The sequence below is a fragment of the Solanum stenotomum genome, chromosome 11, assembly GCF_019186545.1.
Source record: "Solanum stenotomum isolate F172 chromosome 11, ASM1918654v1, whole genome shotgun sequence".
Taxonomy (NCBI): domain Eukaryota; kingdom Viridiplantae; phylum Streptophyta; class Magnoliopsida; order Solanales; family Solanaceae; genus Solanum; species Solanum stenotomum.
In genome coordinates, this window is record NC_064292.1 from 52385062 (window position 1) to 52399560 (window position 14499).

General features: G+C 33.4%; 1 protein-coding gene across 2 annotated transcripts; it reads right to left on the minus strand.

Moving 5' to 3' along the window:
- Window positions 1-2460: 2460 nt before the first annotated feature.
- Window positions 2461-12536, minus strand: LOC125844704 (glycerol-3-phosphate dehydrogenase SDP6, mitochondrial). 2 transcript variants are annotated; one of them, XM_049524032.1, is made up of 7 exons: window positions 12110-12536; window positions 8248-8721; window positions 6981-7312; window positions 5237-5397; window positions 4284-4542; window positions 2851-3146; window positions 2461-2765 (listed from the first exon to the last, which is right to left on the minus strand). In XM_049524032.1, coding segments are annotated over exons 1-7 (1887 nt in total). In that variant the 5' UTR covers window positions 12474-12536; the 3' UTR covers window positions 2461-2764. The 2 variants fall into 2 exon arrangements, with proteins under 2 accessions (XP_049379989.1, XP_049379990.1); XM_049524033.1 differs by lacking the exon at window positions 2461-2765 and having other exon boundaries at window positions 2850-3146.
- Between the last annotated feature and the right edge of the window lie 1963 nt (window positions 12537-14499).

Below are 14499 nucleotides of genomic sequence, written 5' to 3' on the forward strand. Positions count from 1 at the left end.
TGAACACTTGTTGCAATAATATTTTTAGTGTATTGATGTTCTCAAGGTTTTTGAGTGAAAAAGTACTATTCATAATTAAAAATAAAAACTATGTATACATATTTGAGGTCTTTTGTTAGAATTTTGTCTTAGGCCAATAATTTTATTGAGACTCTTTGATATATTATTGTAGTTGAACTAGTTGGTGACAAAAATAATGAAGCTCCTAATAATTCTACATCCCAATCTCCAGTTTCAACTGGAAAAAAAAAGTTTTGGGGAAGAAAAAAAACTTATTCGTCTGAACTGAAAATTGATGAAAAGATGATTACTGCTCTGGAGTTATTGATTAAAAAAATAGTGCACCTACATTTGAAGAATATATGGAAAAATTAGATGAACTTGGATGGGAAGAATCATTATACAGTACATGTGTTAGTATATTTTGTGAAAGTGTCCGCTACAAAAAAGCATGAATGACGTTAGAGGTTCACAAGTTAAAGAATTGGATTAAAGTTATTGAAAAAAAGATAAGAATTCTTTAGTTTTTCTAATTAGCCAAAATATATGTTAGGCGTTGATAATGTGATACCTTATTTATTATTTTTCGACTAGTATCTATCATACTTATTGAACTTTTTGATATTATATTGTGCCTATAAAATATTTTTTATTCATGATTTTTTTTTTATGTTATGCTTGATGATTATGATTTTTTTTTTTAGTCAAAAAGTAATATTTTTTGTTGAAATGAATTTTTATAACAATTTATTAATATAATGTTTGATTTCATATGCACATTCAGATATTAAAAACAAACAATAATCATTCAGTGTTCAGATTTGGAGACCACATCTTAATATATAGATGTGTATCAGATCTAGATACCTAGCTCTTAATGCATGTCTTAATATTCAGACTTGTATTCAGATTTAGAGGTCTTAATCTTAATGAAAACAAATGAGGCCTTAAAAGACAATCTAGTTTCCGTATATCCTCAACCAGTTGATCCAACAATAAATGATAAATAGATATGAAAAATTTACCATCCCGAGAGCTGAATATTAATTAACTAATGACCGTAAAAACTTTAAAACTCTTTGTTAATATTCATATTTATTACCGCTAAATGTTCTTTCTGTTATGATATATTCACTTTTTTTTTAAGAGATATATAAAAAGAATTGAGAGGAAATTCTGCGTTTGGCCTAAGATGTTAAAAAAGGTCAAGTTCAATGTCTCCTTCGAGTTGATTGTTTATAAGATGATTTCATTTATTTTTGGGAAAAAAACATTAATATGATTTTATATATTTTCCTTAAAATTCATTTTCGAAATTTAAAATTACAATCATCAATTTTATTTATTTTGGGAAAAACATAAATATGATTTTATTTATTTTCCTTAAAATTCGTCTTACAAATTTAAAAATACAGTCGTCAATTTAATAATACATTATCCAAATCAAACTACAACAATTATAGAACTAAATTTAAAAATAATATCCAATTAAGAAAAATATTCAATGTAAAATTATAGTATATGAATAACGATCCATCCTGAATACTTTTTTGTAGTTTAAATGCGATAGTATAATTGTTTTGTTTTGAAAAGATCATTGGATCAGAATCTTAATAAGACAACATTTCTCTTGTCCCAAGATGTAAAAGGATGTCATGTTCAAATGTCTTCTTCCAGTTGGTTGTTAAAAAATCAATTAAAAAAATAAACTCAATAAGCAAAATAAAATAAAATATTTAATTAAAAAAATTACAATATTCAAACCATAACTATCACAATTAAGTAAAAAATTACAACCATATTTTTTAGTGACTGAAAACTCTTTTTTTATTTACAATATCTTCTATTGTAGTTCTAAACACCAACTCTTCCTTTCCAAGTATTTTTACATTTTTATAACAAGCCAATTTTCTCTGCATCGTCTAATTGATTTTAAAGTGCGTTTCTCTTATCTTCTTCATCAAAATTTGTGTAATATCACTTGATAGTTTATCACTTATTGGATTTATTGAATTTTGTTGAAGTTGTTGACACAGTCATATGATTTTGCTTCGCCAGTCGCATCAGTAAGTGCCTTGAAACAAACTCCTCAGTCACCATATCATCCTAACTATGCTTTCTTCCATGCTTCTTTTTGTTGTTGCGTTATTGCATCGAAGAAATATCTGCATTTCTAGCTGCATTTGCAAAATAATAATCCAACATATCCTTCCTCTTCCTCACGTTCCTCAAAGATATCATCATCATCTAAGTTAGTAAATTTATTTGGGGACAAAGTACTACTACCATCAACTTGTAGTTGCAGTATAGAAAAAGAAAAATAATTCCATCTTCTTTGTTTTTTTATTGCTGAGTTTCCTCCTTATTTATGAAACTTGAAGACCATAGAGTAACAAAGTAGAGGAAGAACAACTATGCCTCAACGGCGGCTCAGTCCCAAACAAGTTGAGGTCACAAAAATAACATTAATCTATACTTAATTAAATTAATAATTATTACATCAGAGGGGCCAAATTTCAAGCCCTAGACATAATCCAATAACTATAAGATGATCAAGAGAAATGATCTTCGCAACGGATGAAAAGAAAAAATGAACTGTTCCTAAGAAACTTAAAAGCTTTGACAAAATAAGTCATTCTGCAGCTTTAATCCATATGAAATGCATACATGAAAAAGGTATGTGTGGTATTTTTGTCACTCTTTAACGCAGAAGAATGTAAAAGCAGAACTCCGCGCCTTGAAGATTGATATACAACGTTAAGAACCTAGAACAATGAGCGGGTAAATGTCAGAAACGGGAAATATGACTCTAGAAGAACATGTTTCGTATTGGATTGAATAACTTACTACTAGTGCTTCCCATCATGGAATTGTGCATTTTTTGATGACTTGAAAGTTTCTAAAAATTCTTTTCCCTTGTGCAGTTCTTGTTTCTGCCTAGACTTGTCCCATTTGTGCTCTGCAGCCAGTATCTCTATTATTCGTGGCAGTGCACGTTGTGCAGCATCAGTGTCAAGGAAGGCAAGACGACATCTTCTAGCTACAAAATCTACAGCGGATTCACAGTATTCTTCCCGAGCACAGTATGCAACCTCAGCTTCCAAGAAAGGGTATCCATGAGCCAGTCGTTTTCCCAGATTTTCGTTCTGCAATTCAGACCAATCAAATTAAGCTTGGAAACTCATAGTAGACATGAAAATGCCAAAAAAGAACTACCTCACTAAATGAGTTTGAAGTGAAGATTAAAGAGCTAATTGAACAACTTTGAGATAAACACTTAGAAAAAACTTCTTTTGGCAAAAAAATATGAAAATAGAAAACTGTGTTTGAAGATTTCTGAGCATTGTGAGTGTAGAGAAGAAACTTTTCTTTGGGACACAAATCACAGGTTTTTTAGAAAGGTAAGCATTCAAAGCACATTATCATAAAACAGTTTTTTTTCAATTTTTTTTGCAATAACTTTTTGGAACAACTTAAATGAACAAGTTCTCAGGAATTTATTTTTTCAAGGTTACAAAATATCTTCCATGATACACCTTGGAAAGATCCTGAAATCATATTGAGGGACAGAGACTTCGTGTACATTTTCATAAAGTATATTCAAAATGTGCTAGACAAATTATTGAGAAGCGTTTTTAAGCCAGCATGTTCAATCTATCTTGCATCCTATTCAACAAGTTCTGATTCATATTGACAGTACAGGCTTCTCAACTAGCAAAAGTTCTTACTCCAGAGTGTTACTCTTTCATAACATAGGAAGCTTTTATCAAAAATCAAAATCTACTCCTCATGCAAGTGTTAATGAGAATGAATGTTGATTCAAAGTTAAGATGCTCCTCTAAAATAATGAATTTCAAGTTTAGAGTGATTCAGATATTCCTCCTCAAATCCACATTCATGAATAGACACATCCCAGATTCTATTCTTGGAGACCCATACATATCAGTCAATGACAATAGAAATACTTGGTTCTTTATTGATTCCCAGAAACTGGAATTTCATGCAATCTACAATAACTAAGCAAAAAAAGATAGAAGAAGCTTGCATATACCAGAAATTGCAAAAACTACTTTAAACAAGTGTCTAAATCAGCAAGCATGTTCTGCAGAACGCATTTCTATGTTTGTTTTTGTTCTGTTCATGTATTATTATAGAGTAGATTGTATTAACAATGAGCTACCTTAAGAAGCACTTGACATAAAATGCATTAAGGTTAAGTATAAAGACATCTAGCCAAAGTACCAGAAGAAAAAGGAACAATTGTAACTAAGAAGGAAGCAAACCTGAGCAATAGAAGCCACTCGTTCAGCCAATGCACCATATGCATGAGATAGATGTTTAGCGGCAGCTGTGTCCATCGCTCCCGGAACAACCTTCCCTGCATGAGACCTTTTCATGCGGACATATTGTTGAGCAAGTACCGTAAAAGATGCAGGATCCCATCCATCTGCACCTACAAGTTGTAGGTTGTATGTCAAGCATTTATTTGCTGGGTTCAATTTTCCAGATTTTATAGCCACATCAACCGCATCTTCTGCCATGCTGAAATGAGACAACTTTAAAATGTTAATAAAGGAGACCAAAAAACTTTGGAGATGTTCCATTTTAAATTGTGTATGGATTTAGAACCTTTTTTTTTCGTCTTCGCAATAAATGTATTTATTTGCATTTTTTCAGAAAACACTTGTGTTTCAGATTCAGTTTTTTGGAAAATGCTTTTGGTTGTCTTTTAGAAGTATAATTATACTCGCAAAACTTTTTATGAGGCTTTCATATGGGTGGATATTTTTTATATAAAAAACAAATTGATATCATGGATTTTACAATTCACACCAATGAGTGAAAAACCATCATATTCAATAAAAAGTTGAATAAACCTACTAAACATCTTTCAATGTTACAAATTATATCTCCTAGTAGTCTTTTATTGAAGAAAAGAAACAAGTTTCCGAATTTAGAGGAGAAAAGACTATGGTTCAAATTGCAATTCACAAAAGCTGAAAAGAGGGCACCCAAAGGAAAAAAGGTTGACCCACTGTTTCTGAAACAAAAAGCACCCTCTCTGGTTCTTTTATATAAAGTAGCCCAAGCTTCTTTCCATATTCAACAGAATTGCACCTCTAAAAAACAACTTGGGGATGCTTTCTGAACAAACAGGCCTCTTTTCCATATAGAAACACCTCCTCGTCTCACAAGACAACTAGCATTACCCATTAGTTCAGATATTATAAGTTACCTTCTATATGTAGTCCATTTTCCACCAGTAATTGTTATCAAACCAGGATGATCTTCAGTGACAACATGATCTCTGGAGATGCTCGCCGTACTATTTGCCTTGGGATCAATTGCTAGAGGGCGGATACCACTCCAAGCAGATAGGACATCAGTACGCCGTACCTAAATTTGAAATCTAACATCATTCTCCATAGGCAAGAAGGACACTATAGGTGACATATAAAACAAGAAAAGCTGTTTAAACTGGTTTGGTTGCCTTCATGGAAGTAGGGAAATTAAACAGTCAAATACAGGATGTCGCGATCTTACAAATACTGAATGAAAAAATAAGTAAACTGTTATAGCAATAACTGTGTATGACAAGCATGCTCATTGTATTGACAACTTCGATGCTGCTCACTAAACAAGAAATAAATCCATAAGCCACTGAGACATTTAGATTCATGTATCGAGCATGCCTGTGTACGTAGGAATTGTATCCCCCTCATCATAGAGAGTGTCACCACAGACATATCTACTAACAAGCAAAGCTCCTATGACTCACGAACAAAAGGATGGAGCTTTCTAATTGTCAAGAAGTTCATGATATGCCTCTTAAATTCATGTTATTCATAAAGGCCTTTTTCTTCTCTCTTTTTTTGCTTTGACCTTTCTCTGCCCCATCTCTCTCAAATTTTCCTAGGGTCAAACATTCTCCTCGTAAGATTTCTGGGTTCTCACACAATTTGTTGGCAACTTTATCACTGGAGTTGTTGATATTAGTCACTAAGTTTTCCTCATTTTGTCAATACAATCTTTTAACACAAAAAAGTATGAATAACAAGCCTACACATTACTCCAAGGGACTTAAAGCACAGCTTCGAGGAAGAAGTTTAGGAATCAAACAATAAAATCAAGGGACACCATCATCCACTGTTGTAAGTTGAAATGCTTCACCGCATAAGTACAGTTTGACCACAGCAGTAGTACTAATACCATCTCACAGTAGTTCTGCAATCTACTTGTGAGATTAACAATTTGCCTCACATAAGAAAGAGCACATATATTTGTTTTATCAAATATGAATTTGGCACATAATTCTTTATGCAAATATAGTTTAGATAACAAAAAGACTTTTCAACGCTATTACATAATATACAACAAACATGTACAGTAAAAAAAGTCTACATATGGAACATGTTGGATAGCAGTGATGCAATACTAGACTCCTTATGGGAAATGGTCTGATCTATTTATGCACTTGATACAATATACATCAAACTCTTGACTTTTTTTATAAGAACAATTTACATCGAACTCTGACTTAACTGATTGTTTAGTCAATAATCCAATATATAACCTGGAAGCCACTAAATGGCTAAAAGACAGTATACTGAATATCTCCTACACATTTACTGGAATAGCTTAATAAATTTCACCTTAATCCAAAAACTTAAGAAATTTCAGCTTCTTTACATCGACTCCGTTCAATGAAAAAGCATAAAAACCAATTATGGGATAATAGTTAGCTCAGCTTAAAGTGACAGAGAAATATGCTATTGATCAGGATAGTAACATTTGAATTCGATATCAAGCCAAAACAGAGATCAAGAGGCAAAAAGTGGTCACAATGTAGATCCTTTTTCCAGATGCCTAATGAGGAATAATGATTATATAAATATTTGACTTACAGGGATTTATATTAGAGGCACTCTATGATATTAAGAGAAAAAAATAAAAATCAGGATTGCTAGTAATCAACACACCTTAATATTAAGATAATCAGAGATGGCATCCAAAATGAATTCGATCTCATTCTCATGAGGTTCTGGCAGCATCGTTATGCTGGTGTTTGAATCAGTGGTACCAGCTACTGTTCTGCCCAACCATGGAAGCATAAAGACCACTCGACCATCCTTAGTTTTAGGGACAATCAAGCCCATTCCGTCTGGAGAATAGTAATCAGGAAGTACAATATGTACACCACTACTGGGACAAATCATGGGTTTTGCATCTTTATCAGCTAACACCCGTACAGAATCACAAAAAGGCCCAGCAGCATTAACAACAACTTTTGCATATGCATCAAATTCCTTCCCTGTCAGAAAAGGAGTGAGAACTTAGAGGCAGATGAGTGAACATGAACAAAAGGAGCAAACCATTAAAGGAGAAATTAATAAATAGTACTAAAAGCATTTTCTAATCGCCTAAAAGTTGAACAGAGATTCATGCCAGAGTGACTTGCCTTTGTTGGATCAAATGCTTGTTTAAAATTGATATTTCCACCCAACTCGAAAAGATTTATGCCAATTTTGGAAATGTTTGTCAATAACACCTCTACACAAATATTTTGACTCCACAAAAATATGGCAAGAAAATTCACATATGACCAGATATATATTTTGAAACATGATAACTCTAAGCCAAGCAACTTGTAAAAATTATGTCCGAAGCATCTGCTTATGTGATTGGTAATTAATTACCAATCTTTGATACTAGAACAGCCTCTTCACTCATGAGTCCAGCTGTGGACCACAACAAAAATATTTTAAGAGAAAGTTCAAAATTCTCAAAACCTCAGAAATCACTACACTTAAACCATAGGAGAAAGAAGAGATCAATAGCATCACGATGATCCCGCATGACAAATATTTCGAAGAAATGACAGGTTCAAAGACAAGCATAATAGATAATTGTACATACATGGAGATATAAAATGGGACTTCTAGGAGCAAGTGATACAACACATGATATCTTTTATGGTCACCCGTCCCCTTTTTGTCGTCTTGAGTAACTTTCTGCCATGTTTAACTACAACTCTAGTCTAGGTCCAAGGAAATGGGAAGCTGAAGTGTCAGCACCTAATCTGTTCAAATGTTTATTGCTTTATGCACAGTGAAACTATAATTTTTTCACAAATCAAGATATTGGAACTCTATTTATCAACCTTAATCCTTCCACTAGGATTACAAGCTAATTTTAACCACGGAACTGAGTAGGAACACAAATTCTACAATAAAATTCATGAAGTACCTGACAAGTTATTCCGAATACGTGCACCAATTATTCTACCATCACCCTCATCTTTGAGAAGGGATACAACTTCTGCATGGTTAAGCACAGCTGCACCAGCCAAAGCAGCAGAGCATGCTAATGCAACATTGAGGCGTGAGTCATTCATTTGTCCATCGTAATATACCACAGTTCCCTTCAGAGTTTTATCTTTACCATTTCGTGCGAGGGTAGGAAACAATTCAACAGACTCTTGTGCAGAATAATACCTAGACAAATGCAGTAGGTGTCGCCCAGCGACCAAATCATACATTTTCAGGCCGGCCCAGTAGTAGATCGCGTCAAACCAATCAAAGCACGGAGTCATGCACGGTAAAGCACGACAAAGGTGTGGAGCATTGTCAATGACCTGTTTACGCTCCTCAAGGGCATGGAAAACTAGCTTTAACTGCCCGTAATCCAAGTTGAAAACTGCTTTCTCCAAATAGCGAACTCCTGAAACAAGAATCTTAGTATAAGCAGTTTGCACGTCTTAGATAAAAGAAGATAACTGTGACAAATGAAGGAAAGCTTCAAGCAAATATCTAACTACTCCCTCCATTTCAATTTGATTGTCTGTTTTGACTTGACACACAGTTTAAGAAAGTAAAGAAGACTTTCGAATCTTGTGGTCTTAAATGAAAGATATGTAGAATGTACCAAAAATTCCCTTTAATCCTGTGGTCTTAAACATGCCATATGTAAAATTAGAAAATTAGAATTAAAGAGTTACTAAAAATGGAAAGAGGCATTCTTTTTTAAAGGAATAAAAAGGGAAGTAAGACAAATAAATTGAAATGGAGGGAATATTAATTAAGAGGTGTCTCAATGAAGAAATCAAAAGGGATCCTCTAAAATTTCCCAGTGCAGTTCTTCACATCATCTTAAGGGTCAAGTGAAGTCCAAAGTCCATTCTCAACCACTAAGCATTTAAGGTAGTAGTTAGTACAAAGAATAACAATTCAGCCTGTCGAGCACTCACTGGATATAGCATTCAAATCTTAGGAGTGGTCTTATAGAAGACAAATAATATAATTTTATGTGAGAATCTTAACTTTCTTTTCTTTTTTTTTTTGCCTTTCCCAAATTCCCTGGTCGAGATGCAGACCTATTAATCTGCTAGTGTTAGGAGTTCTAAAGGGCTAATGGGTAATGACTAATGAAAATTGCGTGGAGACAAAGCGCCTATTGCAAAGGTTTTACAGACATTTTCCTGCAGCATCAATAAATGTTTGAAGCATCTTATACCAAGCAGTGTCATTTGAAAAGAGTCTTGACTGTTCTTTCATTGAACCTATCCCAAAGACAATCCAGAGCTAAGGATACATCGAGATTTTTGGCCTATTAGTTTGTTCTGGAGTACATACAAAGTAAAAGCAAATGTATTAGCAGGGAGACTTAAAGATGATGAATTATCCCATATTACATTTCAGAATGCCTTTGAAGAACGAAGATGAATCCTTGATGCTATACTGATAGCAAAATTATTATTTTTTTGATGAAGTAAGTAGATTCATTTAAAGGCATCAAGAAGATGCAAGCTTTACAAGGATAGATCAGTTAAGCTCACGAAAAAGGATTTGTAGCCTCTTTCTAAACTATAGAGCTAACAAAATCCAAGAAGAGTTCTAAATTATTTACAGAGGTCAATTTGGACCAACTAAAAAGGCAAACTAGACATCTGCCTCGCAAAAGATTTCTAGAAGTTGAAATTCCATCAAAACATCTTTTGTTCCTCTCTGTCCATAAACACCAAAAGATAGCACCAGGGATCATCATCGACATACTCTTGATGGCTTTGTCAACTTCCAGTGAACTCCAACTTTCAAGAGCATCCCTAACAGAGAAAGGCATGACCCAGGAAAGACCAAAAAAGCAACAAAACATATTTCAGAGGTCTGAGGCAGCTGGGGCAGTGCAGTAGCCAGTGGTTGACACTTTCTGTGTAGTTGTGGCTGAAATAGCATCAGTTAGCAGGCTGGAATTTCTTTTTGGAGAGATTATCCTGTGTGAGGCATGAGTTATGCAGTGCAGTTGAGACAGTGGGTTTAAGATTAAGAAGCCTAGAGTAAGGATTATCGTGCAACTTGGATACCTGGGAAGCTAACAGATCATTTATCTGGAAGTTTCTAATCTAGATATTTGTGAGAATGGAGCATCAACAAAGAGGGAGAGCATGGGAAAGGAACCATCATGGTGAAATATTTCATCCGGTACTATGAAATTTTCCATCTTATTGAATACTACTCCATGAGGTTTCTTTAGTAGTTAAGCTCCTTCAAGGGGGATAACTAGAGACCCTTTGTCTTGTCACTGTTTCTTTTCATACGAGAGGCATTCAGTAGACTCATATAGAGGATAGTTAAAGGGAATTTTATCCAAGGATTTAAGGGTAGGTGAGAAGGAAATGAAAGAAAAACTATATCACAATTATTTTTTGCTGTTTGCATTCTAAGTTTGGGCCATAGACTACATAGATTTGGTATCTCTCTAAAGCTCTAATATGGTTCGCTATCTGCAGATTAGCAGAAATCACACCATTGTGCATTTATTGGGGTAAAAAGTTTGATCCAGAACAGCAAAAGATCTTTTTGTTTCACTCATCTACTTTTCTGTGCGGATCCAGATGATTGCTATAGTTGTCCCGAATTAGCTTGGGATTGCAACATATTTGATTTCTTAAAAGAGGAAATGCCCTTGTGTATAGATGGTTGGGATAGTTCTGTAGATGATTGTGTTGATCCAGTTGCATACTAAGAACATAATTTTGCCACCGCCATGGTATGATATTGTTAAATTATTGACTATAAAAATTGGTGATGACTTTGATTTTGATAATATCTATGCAAGGAGCCCGAAAACAACAAGACTGATTCCCTTAGGAATGAAATGGGAGGCTTAATCACTTTGATTAAATATTAAGAAATCATCGCAAACAAGTAACTATTGAGCATACTAAATTGACGATTTTAGTTTTCCTTCTGCTAAAACTCTTGAGATTCTTAAATGATAAGAGAAGCTTTCTAATTCCTTCTTATGTACCCTGTTGATGAGAGATGCATGTGTATCCAAGATCCAAAATCAACATTACAAAACAAATTCAGTTGGATAATACTTTAATAATTCTCTCACAAGGCCTTTCTCTTCAATCCGAATTTGCTGTGACATTGCCAACTCAGTCACACACAAAAATAGTGCCTTGAGTAACAATGTTCCTAACATCAAGATCCCTCCTCATCAAGGCTCACTCCCAGAGTTGTTAGAAACATAGACAAAAAGATTTTTTTTAATGAGCAAGCAACAATAAACAAAAAGATTCTTAAGGAAAGTTTTTGTAAACCAGACTAAATCAATTTAAAGATTTCATTTTGAACTTGTCATTAGTGCCACAAACAAGCATATATAGGGTATGACACTGCATAAATACAGTGTCCCAAAACTAATGCTGCTACAAGATTCCCAATTTTAAAGTTCCATCTTGTATATTGTCCTGAAACTATGTCCACTTTCATAAAAGGGAAAATAATGCTCAACACACACCTCAATCCCTTTTAAATATCTTTTTTGATGAACGTGGTGTCCTCGACTACTTCCACGGGATACCTGCCACCTCCCACCACAATCCCTTATCGAAAAAGACAATTTGCTTACCTTACTACTACTGCACCTCAATCACAATTCAGTTCCAATCAACTATATCCATAAAAAAAATCCTCTAATTTGACTATTTCTCACAGCTGGATGTGATCATCCTCTTACTTCAACGCTTTAAATTAACATGAGGCCAGTATACCAAAACCACCTGTTATAACAAAACTGATGAAAAATTTAAATTCTAACTAACCTCCATGAATTAGCTTAGTAGACCTTGAAGAAGTACCAGATGCAAAATCCTCGCGCTCAACCAATCCAACTCGGAGTCCTCGCGTCGCAGCATCAAGAGCAACACCGCAACCCGTAGCACCGCCTCCAACAACGAGTATATCAAGAGGATTAACCAAACTAGACCCGATCAGAGCCGCTTCCTGAGTATTCCGTGGTGGTACGACGGCGTAAGGATCAGCAATTTTCCGGCGAAAAGTATCGAGTGCGGTAGACTTGTCGCCGCGATCGTTTGAGGAGAATGAAGGCTGCCGCACAATTGTGTATGCTCCGCCGGCTACGGTGGCGATAGCGCCGAGACGACGGAGGCGAATTGAGGTGGCCATACGGTGGTGTAGGTAGAAGAACGGAAGATGGAGGTAATAAGTTTTTTTGAAGATTGAATTGTTTTTGTTATTTCAAAAAAGATGCATTGGGAATCCAAAAATAGTATATGTACCCTCTCAAATGACTAAAACACCCTCATCTGTAAAGTTATACTCCTATATTTGTTAAATTTCACAATTTTGGTAATGTTAAGATTCTTTCTATTTTAATATAAATAAAATATAAACATAGAGAAATCTTTTAAAAGATTTTTGTCAATATTAGATTAATAATCTTAGGGGTGTTCAAAATTCAACCGAACTCACTAATTCGAATCGACAAAATGTTGCTATAAATTATTAATTTTGACGGTTTGATAATTGTTTCAATTTTATTTTTTATCAAGTTATCAACTTCGTAATGATTTATAATTATTTTAATGGATTGACCAATAATAGTTGAGGAAAATCTTGTAAGTTCATTATGTTTTAGTATTCAAATTAAGCAAGTAATACAAAACCGAGTTGGTTCCTTTTGTATCATATGTTATGTTTTTGTAAGTGATTTTCAACAAAGAAAATTTTTCATGCATAATCATAATGACGATCAATAATCTAATCGATGTCTTAAAGATTTCTTAACGATTTAGCATATCTATCCATTCATATCTGAATAGTTAAATCAATAATTTTTAAATCTAATCGACTTGACTTGATCAAACTATCAAAATATATTTTTAAGGAGAAGGTACACTTTTCAATTTTCATACTACTCAATATAACAATTTCTTTTTTTTAAAAAAAAGTTTCCAAAAATTTGATCAAACTTACTTATTTTGAAATCCTTTCCATTCTTTTATTTTACTCTACATAAATATAGTTTTATATTGTTACATATGATAATGTTAAAATAGGAAAATCAACAAATATTGTCCATGATGGACCAATTTTGTCATTACAGGGTATAATATAAGGACATAAAAGTAATTTAAAAATATATTATTGGAAGAGGATAGAGCATTAGTGGGTCAACACTCTCCAAGGCTGCCGCGCAGACGAAGCATGGGCTCGTGACACGCACACCCACTACCTTTAGTAGGATGACGTTCTATATTCGGTTCAGTATTTTTTAAAGAGAAATATATTGAAAATATCTTTAAATTTGACGTAAATTATTTGTTTCATTTTTGAATTATTGAAAGTCTTATAACACGCATTTACGTGATTAATTAAACTTATGTATACAGACTCCTAATTTGTCATATGACAAAGTAAGTAGTCTCAAATTCTTGTACTAGTACGAAGCTATTAATCGAAAGTCGGAGGAAGTGTTGAAAATACCACTATTAGTGAAAATTTAAGGGTGTATTTTAGTCATGTTGCAAGATTGAATGTGTATTTAAGTTCAATTAATCAAATAAATAAGTGTTTTTAAGACTGTCAAATAATTCAGAGAAGAAACTAATAATCTGCATCGAATTTAAAAATATTTTCCATACCTTTTTCTTTTAAAATTTAACTCCGAAAATTTAAAGATAGATAAATAATATTAAAATTTTAAATTTTGAATTGATATGATAAATTGAATTTTCATAAATATTTCGATTTTGTTCGATTTTCGATGATTTATGTTCACCTCTAATAACAAACGTCTTGCTAACTACTTCTCAAATACTTTAATACTTTTGAATTTTTCAACCTCGTAGTTTCCATTAATGCCTTTCCGCCCCCTTAACTCAAGTATCTTGTGATCCTTCAATCCCTTGTTTCAATCAAATTTGTACTTCTTTCAATTTATTTGTTTGGTCATGATATATGTGTTTAATTTATTTAGATCTAGTATTAAAATCATTGGGATATAATTTCAACAAAGGTGGTCTTTTACGATCACTCTATTAAGTATGCTATTCGTTGCTAATAACCATTACATAATCACTATTATAGACAGTTATCACGTAATTATTATAGTATAGTCATCTTCATACTTATAACTATCATGGACAAGCATTTTGGCAGACTCTGAGACTAGTTTTGTTTTTTCGATGAT

What these genes read in the sequence shown, in the direction of transcription:
- LOC125844704 (XM_049524032.1), bottom strand. Translation starts at nt 12,473, where the DNA reads ATGGCCACCTCAATTCGCCTCCGTCGTCTCGGCGCTATCGCCACCGTA. An exon ending in AAATGGACTACATATAGAAG is followed by an intron (nt 4,543 to 5,236) that starts GTAACTTATAAT and finishes GTCTCATTTCAG; the next exon opens with CATGGCAGAAGATGCGGTTG. An exon ending in GAGTGGCTTCTATTGCTCAG is followed by an intron (nt 3,147 to 4,283) that starts GTTTGCTTCCTT and finishes TCTGAATTGCAG; the next exon opens with AACGAAAATCTGGGAAAACG.